Source organism: Malus domestica, chromosome 10, assembly GCF_042453785.1.
Source record: "Malus domestica chromosome 10, GDT2T_hap1".
Classification (NCBI taxonomy): Eukaryota; Viridiplantae; Streptophyta; class Magnoliopsida; order Rosales; family Rosaceae; genus Malus; species Malus domestica.
The window spans coordinates 11,867,932-11,879,287 of NC_091670.1; the positions used below are offsets into that span (position 1 = coordinate 11,867,932).

Genomic DNA, 11,356 nt, shown 5'->3' on the forward strand with positions numbered 1-11,356 from the left:
CCAAGACTGCCTTGTGCCAAGCAGCTAACTCTGAGACAACTAATTAAAGGCGGACAAAAACTTGGAGTTAACAAGGGCAGTCATTAGCTAAAAAACAAATCGTTTCAATCAATTGACAAAGATAAAAGGAATACAGATAAGAATGATCGGGTATGAGATAAACAATAATCTATACACCTATTGGTAGTCCTGTACCTTGAGTTTCTAGGTATGAGAAGGTCCTCTATTACAAGTAATTTGGAGAGGAAATGATTTTCACTTACCTTTTTTTGCCTCTCACACACCTTGTTTATTCATAGCAGGCCTTTGTGTGGAAATCATCTCCCATTTAGAGATCATTGTAGATAGGAACGAGTATGTTTAAGTACAGGACAAAAGAATAACGGTGTTGACATCTTAAACCTTTTATTCGATATATATACAAATTATAGACTATCATAATCGTAACTCATTATCCTATCCATAATGATTTAGCATCTAAACCCTTGATATTTACACCTCGGCCTGTCCATTGCCCTGCGGATACCAGGGCATGGACATGTGTTGCTTAATGCTATATTTTTTGAAGAACCACGCCAAGTCTTTGCCCAGGAACTGTGGACCATTGTCTGTGATGATGGAGTGGGGGATGCTGAAACAAAAAATGATGTTCTTCCATATGAAACGCTATATGTCAGTCTAGGTGGTTGTAGTTATAGGTTCGGCTTCGACCCATTTTGTGAAGTAGTTGGTTGCTATGATCATGCCTTTAACCCTAATGGCAAGTAGCATTGGTCCTACCAGGTCAATCGCCCATTGCATGAATGGCCAATGGCTCGTTTACGGGTTGAGTTCACTGGCAGGTAGTGCGGGCACGAGCTTGAAGCGCTAACAGCTGTTGCACCTTTGTACATACTCCTTGGTGCCTTGGTGCATAGTTGGCCAGTAGTAGCCTGCGTTAAGAGCTTTTTGAGCCAGAGAGCGGCATCCAGAGTGGTTTCCACAGATGTTTTCGTGGATTGAGCTTAGAATCTTCAGGTCATTGGGATTCGATAGGCAGCGAAGATGTGGTCATGAGAAGGATTTGCAAATGAGCACGTTGTTCCACATGTAATAGCATGTTGCCTTCATCTAAAGTTTTATGGACTTCAGTCTTTTTGTGGGGAGTGTTTCGTTGATTATGTATTCGATGATGGGATTCTGCCAACTCGGAGTTATGCTGATATGCACCACCTCGACTGTTGGTTCCTCATCTATGCTCGGCTTCTCTAAGTACTTGACTGGGATGAAGCGCTTGAGTTGATGGTCTAAGGCAAAGTCTTGGCTTGCTAGTACGTCTGCGTGGGCATTTTCTGCTTGTGGAACTTGAGTGAGTGTGTACGCCTAGAACGTCGCTAGCTGCTCTTGTACCTTCTCAAGGTATCGGGCCATCCTTGGATGCTTTGCTTCGTACTCCCCTGAGGTTTGGTTGGTGATCAGTTGGGAATCATAATGGATTGCGAGCTTCTTTAGTGCTAGGTTTTTCGCCAATCAGAGACCTGTTAGTAGGGCTTTATACTCCGCTTCGTTATTTGAGCCTTGAAGCTTAGAGTGATTGGCTGCACTAGTATTGAACTGTCTAGGGTGGTGAGAATTAAGCCTACTCCCTATCCTTGGTAGTTAGATGACCCGTCGATGTGCAAATGCCAGAAATCTCTTGCAGGTAGGGCTGGTGCGGCTACAGTGTGCTCGACTGCCTTTGGGGCGTTTCTGGGTTGAGTTGTTGTGCTTGTCGAAATGTCCGCCAATTTTCACGCCTTTAACGTCGTGAGTCCAGATTGTGCATAATATCACGTCATGACGATGATTACATACGTCTGAAGGTACAGCTTGTGTTTCTGGGTTGCAATAACTAACGCTAAAATCAAAGTCTTGATTTTTGGGTATCTGGTTTCTACATCGATGAGAGCTTTTAACTGTGTAATACAGATGGTCAGGTCCTCGTATGAGGATAGAGCTTATTGCTGCTTCAGATACCGTTATATATATGCATAGGTCTTTCGCTGCTTCCGACTTAGATAATAGAGGAGGTGATGTCAGGTACTTCTTTAAGTCTTGTAATGCTTTCTCGCATTTCGTTGTTCCATTTGTCTCGCTATGCGTCCTGATTGCCTTGAACAAAACTTGTATCGGTCGGTAGATCGCAAGAGGAATCAGTTGAGAGCAGTTGCTCGTTAGGTCATACCTTGGATTTTCTTCATAGTGGTGAGGGACTTCATATCCAGGATCACTAAGATCTTCTTTGGATGTGCATTTTACGTTGTCTGATCACTTCTTAGGGTTAAGGAGATGTGCTCAGCGTCTTCTTCGGGTTTCCATCCTGATTCATCTGCTAGGGCATTGTCGACCTTGACGCCATCTTCTTGACCCATATGTTGTGGTTGCTATTTGGTGGAGGTAGAATCGTTTTTTTGCACTTCAGCTGCTACTGTTGGGGCGAAAGACTTTTTCTTTGACTCCTTAATAACTTGGTGTACGTCTTAGGTGATGTGCCTTATTTCGTCAGGGATTGGTCCCCGCGTCTGCTTCTTGGCTTATTTTTGTCATTAAGTTGTTTATCGTTCACCTTCTTTTGAGTCGGCTTTGCATCTTTGTGCTGCTGCTCAGGCAGCTTTTGGGAGCGTTTGGCTTTATCCCAGATGGAGTGCTTTTTTTCCAAAGCATAAGAGTCTGCCAGGGTCAAGTTCTTGCCCATGATTAATTCTGCGAAAAATGGGTGATCTGTTGGGAGCCTCTTTCGGAAGGCTGAGCATGCAATGCTGTCATCGCATCCGACGATCTTTACCTTCTCCACCTTGAACTTCTTGATGTATGTGCGGAGTGACTCATTCGGGTCATTTGTCATGTTGAAGAGGTGGTCAGACTTTTTCTTGATTGAGCGGTATGACGAATATTCCTTAGTGAAAACCAAGGAAAATTTGCTGAAGTCTCGAATTGAGCATAGCGGCAGGGTGTGGAACCAGTCTTGCGCCTTGCCTTGGAGTGTGATGGTAAATATTTTGCATATGAGAACGCCATTGCTGCAGTAGAGGGTCATGATGCTTTGGTAGTGCATCAGGTGCCTGTCCGGATCTTCATCTCATTTGAACAAGATGAAATGTGATGGGCTGAACTTCCATTATGGCTCCGTCTGCTCGATCTCGTCTGTAAACGGTGACCTATTCATGTTGGCCACGTTTTTACGAAGGGTATCGTCAGTAGTATCAATGCGTTGGAATCCGCGTAGCTGCTCTGCTACTAGCCTTTGTGCTTTTTCCTCGATTTGTTCCTGGTGGGGGCAGTGGAGCCTCCAATTGCCTCTGTTGTTGACCTGTTGGTCCATGTTGCTCTTCGGTATGTCCTGCTCGTTTGTGTCAAAGTCGCGATGCATGTGGTTCGTTCTGCGCTGGTCGTCATCGCGCTTGGCGAGGGCTGCTAGTGGAACTTGAGCTTTATTGTTCTTGTGCTCTCCTTGGTTCGCCATGTGGCTGCCTACTCTGGTGCCTTGTAAGAGGATCTCCTTGTGGGCCTAGCCTTGTGTAGACGCTTCGCCTGGAATACCCTGAGTGCTTGTCAAAGTGTGGACCCAACCTCGAATGCACACTGATTCGTGAGCCAAGTTGGGAATGAATGATTCTTTGCCCATCTAGGAGAGAAAATAAGTTTTTCCGGGGGCCCAAATGAGAGTGCACATTACCCGAACACACGGTTTGTGGAGGGTTGAGCGGCTTTTTGAGGGGACGTCGCTGGAATGAGGCACATTTTTTTGCCCTCGTTCTGCTTTATAACACCTAGTCAAGGGCGCGCTGTGTTTCGATGCACTAAATGAGCTGGTTCACCAAGGTGGTCTGCTGCGTGATAGCGCTTGTCAAATTAGTGACCTGCTGGGGCAGGTGGTGCTCGCCATTTGGATTGGAAAAGTCTGGATAATGGGCGTCTTCATGTGTGGTGGAAGTGTAGTGGATTGCAGGTACAAAGCTTGAGCCCAAAACGGGCATTCCTGTAAAAAAGTGGGGTGAAAATAACCCTGAGTCGATCGAGGGACTGGTGGTTGAAATCTGGATCGCCGAAGGTGGCCTCGGATTCAGATTGGATTGGGCCACGGCTTGGGTGACCGGAACGGGTCGCAGAACAGCCTGGTTTAATGGTTGAGCCATGCATGTAGGTGTGCTGGACTCACCCGTGTGGCGGCATACTTTAGGCCTGCATTGCGTGTTAGGCCAACATTTGCCCTTCTCGAGCCTAGGTTGCATCTACAACAAGTAGAGCTCGGTGTTGGGCTTGAGCCATGGCGGCTTGGGCTGCCTGGCTGGCGGTTTGGGCCTCTTGGGCTAGACTTGCGGCTTAAAGGTCCTGGTCTTCCTGCCCAAGGTTTTGAAGGTTGGGCCGCTGCAAGGGCAGCGGGGCTACTGTTTGTGCCGCGGCTGCTGGGTCACGACAACGGTGGTAGTGCGGCTCCGCAGCAATGGGGCTCCTCCTGTTGTCGCGTTGATCTTTGAGGATCGTCGTCATGGGGCTATATCATCGTCTCCATTATCTGGTCCAAATCATTGTACGTACGGGGTTCCGTTCGTTGTGGTTTCTAAATTTCCTACCATTGTATCCTTTCTCCAAGGATTGATCAAGAAAATTTTCTAGGAAAAATTAATTGATACGACGTGTGAGAAATTCAACATAACAGAAAATTCAAGAAACAAATGCAAGAGGCTTCTTCAAGTATTTGAATTAGCTCTCAATGAAAGCACCAATTTGTCGATGCAAATTTCTACCGTATTCAATTTTGATGAAAATACACCTGTAAAACAATTAACACCTTTGATCAAGGACCAAAGCCTCATGCGCCCACGAGGTGGGGGGGAGGGTTAGGCCAATAGATCTCCGATGCCTAAGTTAGTTTCTCTGAGAAAGTAAAGTGTTTAGGGTTTTTTAGGGGTAGCAAAAGCCTTTGAAATTTGGTAGAATATGAGGTATATATAGGGGAGAGGGTCGGCCATAGTGTTAGGGTTTTACCTTACACATGGCGGCATCCTATTGGCCAAGGTTTTTTGAGAAATATTCTCAAGTTATTAGATAGGAAATAATATCTTGAGATAATGGAGTAATTATCCCTAATTGATTTAAATTGAGATTACTTACTTGATTCGAGTCAATCTTCAATTGGGAATGTATTAAATATAGGATTTGGGTAATTAATCATCTTCTTTAATGCTTTGACTTTTTCTTGCTAAGGGCAGGTGAGTTGTGGGCAGTCGTATTCAGTTGCTAGGACCTTTAGGGGTGTGAGCTGCGCGTGGGAGTATATGAGGAGTCTGCCCATTTAATGAGGGAAATCTTGTCTTTTTAAGCAAAAGTCTACGTGTCGTCTCTACAATTTTTGGGATTATTTTTGGCTCCGTAAATATTTCCAATTCATTCACTTTGCACCTCTAATAAACTCGCTTGTTTACCTATGGAAATATTCGCTTGTACACATTGTTCAATCATCGCCTTCTTTGCCTTCGAATCCAGGCGATGAGATCGAAATAAGTGTGAGACACTTGCCATAAGGTGGTTGTGCCCTTCATTGAAAATTGTTACGGCAAACTTATCACGACTAGTCACCTTATACAGCGTATGTTTTGCCTTGCAGTTACTTCTATTATCTCCCCTATTACCTTTCCATTTGATTTAGGATTAGTATCCACCCTCTTTTTGCCTTGTTTGCTACAAACAAATTCTTTCCTTACTAGACAATCACCATCACTGCAATTTTTATTACTATGTTCTCGAACCCTAAACCTGCTGCAAGTGCATAATTATCGTAGAAAATGAAGTTTGATTTGTGAATGTATCCTTCATCCGACAAATCAAACTCAATTTTCAAATTTGGTTTCAATTCATCCTCTAAATTTGGTACTATAAATTCATCTCTCCTTGCACCAAATTCATCTCCTTCATCTACATTCTTTCTTTCCTCTATACTTTCGTGTTTTTCTAACTCATCCATCATCGAATTACAATTCAATAGCTTGCAGCTTCAAATGTACACAAGTACAACACAAAACCAGTTTTACCCGTATATATCTAAAATCGAATTTCAGGATTTTAAACGATATCCAGTGGTAACCAAGCATTGTGGAATCAAGTTCCACAAATAAAAAGTATCTTACAAACGTACTCGAAATAGATTTTTAGGGAAAAAAAAAACTTGGACCAAAATCTCAAAAGGGGAACGAAAAAGTAGAGCCTGCAAAAATTTCGATCAAATGACTGAAGCAGCGGTCGCGATGGCGACAATGGTCTAACCGGCGTTTCTTAAGAGAATGTTTTCGTAGATGTGAGATTTGGACGAATTGACATTCAGCACTGGAATGGAGATCCGGATGTTGCGGATGAACCACCGTTGTGAACTCCAATCGAAATTGACCTTCAATCCACCTAAAATCGCCTCCTCATACCCTTCATCAGCTTTCCATTTCCGTCTATGAGGCGCGCAGATGCGCTTTGAAGCTACTCCCTCACAGACAAAAAATACCCAGTAAACCAAAAAAGGTATACAATCGGGGTCCTAAAGACCCGGTTCTACGCGTGAGCTTGCCCAATCTTTGCAGTCAAATCTTGACTCGCACGCAAAATCCGCACCTTAGACATGCCCATTTGCTGACAGTGCATTGGGGTATTGGTCGTTGCCCCATCACCACCATGAAAATACAAAGCCCAAATTTTTGGTTCTCCTCACGTTTGAAGGGTTACAGTTTTATACTTCTTTCTTTTTGTTTAAGGATAAGATCCCACTTTTATATGCCAATCAAATGACCTGATTCAATGTTCGTTGGTGCAGCCTAAATAATATATGGTTAGAGTCAGTGATGACAAACTTCTTTTGCCTCAAATATATTATATATCAAAATCTTTTCAAAGGCATGTAGCGTTGGGTGAGATAGAAATGAGTGATTTTCCTAAGTGATGTTATGGCTTGCGTCACTTTAGTTGCCAGGACCAAGAGGCAAGAGCTGAAAACGAAAACCCTAAAACCATGTTCTCCAAATTTTGCCTCAAAGTGGCCCTAGTTTTAGGACACGTGGTACATATAGTGACTGCTGAATACAACCTGTGCGCAAAAATTGAAATCTATAGAGAGAATGGCTCCCCACTTCCCTGAAGAGTTGCCTCTAAACCTAATCCTCAGTGGGTTTTACTATATATATTCTCTGCCCAAGAATATTGATGTTATTCTGAACACATCCTCAATACAGCTTAATTTCAGATTCTGACTTCTTCAAGTTTTGTAGTAAAGCCTTAAATTGTTATAGCATGGAAGGCAAAGTTTTCACAGAAGAGCAGGAAACACTGGTGGTGAAGTCATGGGGTGTGATGAAGCAGAATGCTGCTGAATTGGGCCTTAAGTTTTTCTTGAAGTAAGTCTATTTTACCTAACTTGCGAATTTAGCCAATACAAAGTTATATGATAGCACCAAGTTTTTCCTATTTGTCCTTTCTTTCATCTGCATTAGACTTTATACATGATGTGACAAGAAGGTTTTGAACTAATTGGGGCTTCACTTTGCAGGGTCTTTGAAATTGCACCATCAGCTCAGAAGCTGTTCTCTTTCTTGAAGGACTCTGATATTCCTCTTGAGAAGAACCCAAAGCTTTCCTATTTGTCCTTTCTTTCATCTGCATTAGACTTTATACATGATGTGACAAGAAGGTTTTGAACTAATTGGGGCTTCACTTTGCAGGGTCTTTGAAATTGCACCATCAGCTCAGAAGCTGTTCTCTTTCTTGAAGGACTCTGATATTCCTCTTGAGAAGAACCCAAAGCTCAAGTCTCATGCCATGTCTGTCTTTGTCATGGTAATTATAATTCAAGAATAATTAAGCTAGCGTGGTGCTAATACACATGAAGTGACTTCAATCATTAATCTTTAAATTTGTGTGACAGACTTATGAATCAGCCGTTCAACTGAGGAAAGCAGGCAAAGTTACAGTGAGAGAGTCAACCTTGAAAAGATTAGGTGGTGTCCACTTCAAGTCTGGAGTGGTAGATGAACATTATGAGGTATATTATATATGCTTCACCATAGAATAATAAAAAAAAAATTCCTTAAAAAATCATATATATAATAAAAATTGAATCAAATTGTCATACTGTAAGGGTTTTTTTAGCTCAAGTGGTTAAGAATACTGTTATTTACTCGTGCATGCAAGGTCTTTGTGTTGAACAATTTAATTTGATAGGTGGTCAAGTTCGCATTGTTGGAAACAATAAAGGAGGCAGTGCCAGAAATGTGGTCAGCAGAGATGAAGAATGCATGGGAAGAAGCTTACGATCAGTTGGTTGCTGCTATAAAATCGGAAATGAAGCCCTCCACTTAAATGAAGCCCTCCCCTTACGATCAGTGCTACAACTCAAGTTCTTTCTCTCATTTGTAATTTAATAAGATGGAAAGACTGTGCGCCTCTCTTTGTTTGGTTGCTTGTGCTTTTCTTTTGTTTAAGTAGCAATTCTAGTTTCTTTTTCCCCTTTTCCATAACATTTATGTATTTTTTTGTAAGATTATGAATTTTAAATTTGAGACAAACTTTAACCCGTTAGCCCAACCCAATATATTGTAGGACACAAAGCACAATTTGTAAGAGTCAATTTTTAACAATTTCCTTTTTTTTTTTTTTAAATTATAAAAATTATTATTTACACTTTAAAAAAATCACTCATAATCTGACTTTGTAAAAATACAAGGAAAACTTTGTATGTAGATGAATGCAAGATGAACTTTTTGAAGTGCTAATAGAAAAATATTAGGGAGATCATATTTTTGTGGACAAGGATTGTCTGCCCTGCCATTTTTCATGCCCTTCCATGCCCTCCTATTTTGTGTGGTCACGGTTAAGCCACGTTAACATTTTATATTATTATTTTTTATAAAGATAATAAGACAAAAATGAATAGTAATATAAAATGTTGACGTGGTTTAACCATGACCACACAAACAGAAGGGCATGGAAGGGCATGGAAAAGAAGAAGGCAGACAATCCTTGTCCTATTTTTGTAACAAACATGTGCTCTCTAATGTGGTAAGTGATGTATAGATGTCACGTCAATTAATTAACTTATCTCATTGAATGTTGATGTATATGCATGACTTGGTACATGTGATAGTACACCAATGTGGTATAAATATGTGGTCTCCTAACATTATTCGTGCTAATAACATATATATTTAGTTTTTGCGCTAGAGATAAAAAAAAAAAAGTAGACGAGAAAATAAGGGATGTAGAATAATGGAGGGATGTGATGAGAGTAAGGAGGGAGAAATGAAAGATATTATATGAAAATAAAAATTTAAAAGTGAAAACAATTTAAAATTGCTTTCTTCTTTTAATTGGTTTTTATTTTATTTTTGTGTCATTCTATACTTATTCTGTCCACCATCCTTCATTGGCAGCTTTGAGAAGGAGCTAACAATGCAATGGAATAGGGTCCCTAATGATGTAGGCCAAGATACAGGTCACTTCCAACAAAGAAAGAAAAAGAACAGAAAATATTTCGAATTCTAGAAAAGAAGAATTAAAATTGGAAAATGTTAGATTCATTCAATATGGCGACATAAAAGGTAGCAACAAATATTCTGGTGTTAGAATTAGGACCATGACGCAATCATAGAAGTGGTGTTCAATTCTCCTACAAAAGTGGCTTGAGCCATCTTTTGCAGAAATTCGTCAACAACAACTTACTAATAAATGGAGTTCTTTATTGTTTGTCTTTTGGCATTCCAAATAGTGCTTTAATGTTTGTAATTAAAATCGGACTTTTGGTTTTCCGTCTGATTAATGTAATTTAATTTCGTTTTAATTTCCTAAGCCTTTTGAGTTCTCCAAAGGGGTTGTAAATGGCTTATTTGAGCCATAGTTGTCTAAGGCATAGTTGTCATCCATTGTAATCATCTTTCATCTTTCAATCAATTAATCAAATTATCAATTAGACAATAACACTTTGGGAATTTTCTCAACTTTCTGGTGCACTCCAGACTTTGTTCTACAAGGGATTACGCTAGAAACCCTTTTTACTAGCTTCGTACTGCGTTAATTGGTATAAGAGCAGGGATTTGCCCTGTTCTAATGGCAAGCGATCGTGGGAGAAACAAACCTCTCTTTAACGTTGATTGTAGAGGAAGGCTATTTGTGGCGCACCAAAGATCTTCTATGGTGGTTGCAAAAAGTCTTTTGTTGATGGGGAATGCGCTAGAGGATTTGCCTTAAGCCAGACTCGTCAACTTGATATTCAGAAGATTCCTTGTTTTGAGGTTGGCAAATGTATTGAAGATTTTCTTGATTGGGTTGGAGTTGTAGAGAAATTCTTCCAAGAAACTACTATTCTGGATGAGAAGATAGTCAAAATAGCTGCTTTTCATTTAAAGGGAAATATTGCTTTTTGGTGGGATAGTTTGCAAAGGGCACAAAAGAAAGAAGGAAAGAATCATATCTAATCTTGGCGTATTTGGCGTAGGATGAAGAGAGTTATTGTTAAGGTATGGTTTCCGTTTGAATATAATTTGTATCTTTTAAACGTTATTTTCAAAGAAAAAGTAGTGAAGGATAATTTATTTGATGATCCCACATGCCAAGAAAAGATGGAAGAAGAAATTGAAGAAAAAGAAGTTGTTAATCCTATCAAGATCGATGACGACATGGTCATGCAAGTTGAAATTCCCCAAGAACACATCTATGAAAATCAAGGTCTTTTCAATATGAAAATATTATGATTGACATGGTTGTAGGAGACAAAGTTAACGTGGAATTAAATTGCAAGATTGGGGAAAGAAGTATATTTGGAGTACAAGAATATTCAACCAAGAAGGGGTTAGATTAAGAAGTTGCATATTTTAATCTTCTGTAATAGTTCATTTTTTATTCCAACTAAATAACAAGAAATTGGGTTCTTTGGATTGAAGAGTTTATTTACTCATCAAGATTTATATCACCCCTAGTTTTTCTCAAGATGAACTCGAGGGCGAGTTCTTATCAAGTGGACGAGTCTGATGTAGGACAAGATATGGATCACTTCCAATAAAGAAAGAAAAATAAAAAATAAAATGTTTCAAATTTTGGAAAAGAAGAATTAAAGTTGAAAAATGTTGGATTCATTCGATATGGTGACATAAAAGGCAGCAACAAATATTATGGTGTCAGAATGGGGACCGTGACGCGGTCATAGAAGTGGTGTTTAATTCTCCTACAAAAGTGGCTTGAGCCATCTTTTGCAGAAATTTGTCAATATCAGCAACTTACTAATAAATGGAGATATTTATTGTTTATCTTTTGGAGTACCAACAAACAGTGTTTTAATGTTTGTAATTAAAATCGGACTTTTGGTTTT

General features: G+C 40.3%; 2 protein-coding genes across 2 annotated transcripts; one reads left to right on the forward strand and one right to left on the reverse strand.

Moving 5' to 3' along the window:
• Positions 1-2,512: 2,512 nt before the first annotated feature.
• Positions 2,513-3,055, reverse strand: LOC139188553 (uncharacterized). The gene has a single exon (XM_070806157.1). The coding sequence runs from the start codon at positions 3,053-3,055 to the stop codon at positions 2,513-2,515; it is 543 nt and encodes a 180-aa protein (XP_070662258.1).
• A 4,091-nt stretch (positions 3,056-7,146) lies between these two features.
• LOC103449804 (anaerobic nitrite reductase HBII-like) lies at positions 7,147-8,574 on the forward strand. Its single transcript, XM_029109599.2, has 4 exons — positions 7,147-7,394; positions 7,719-7,833; positions 7,922-8,038; positions 8,218-8,574. Exons 1-4 carry the CDS (start codon positions 7,291-7,293, stop codon positions 8,353-8,355), a joined length of 474 nt encoding a protein of 157 aa, XP_028965432.1. The 5' UTR covers positions 7,147-7,290; the 3' UTR covers positions 8,356-8,574.
• Positions 8,575-11,356: the final 2,782 nt, after the last annotated feature.

Coding starts and splice junctions, on each gene's coding strand:
- LOC139188553 (XM_070806157.1), bottom strand. CDS start 3,055: ATGACCCTCTACTGCAGCAATGGCGTTCTCATATGCAAAATATTTACC.
- LOC103449804 (XM_029109599.2), top strand. CDS start 7,291: ATGGAAGGCAAAGTTTTCACAGAAGAGCAGGAAACACTGGTGGTGAAG. Junction 7,395..7,718: donor GGCCTTAAGTTTTTCTTGAA/GTAAGTCTATTT, acceptor TTCACTTTGCAG/GGTCTTTGAAATTGCACCAT. Junction 8,039..8,217: donor TGGTAGATGAACATTATGAG/GTATATTATATA, acceptor TTAATTTGATAG/GTGGTCAAGTTCGCATTGTT.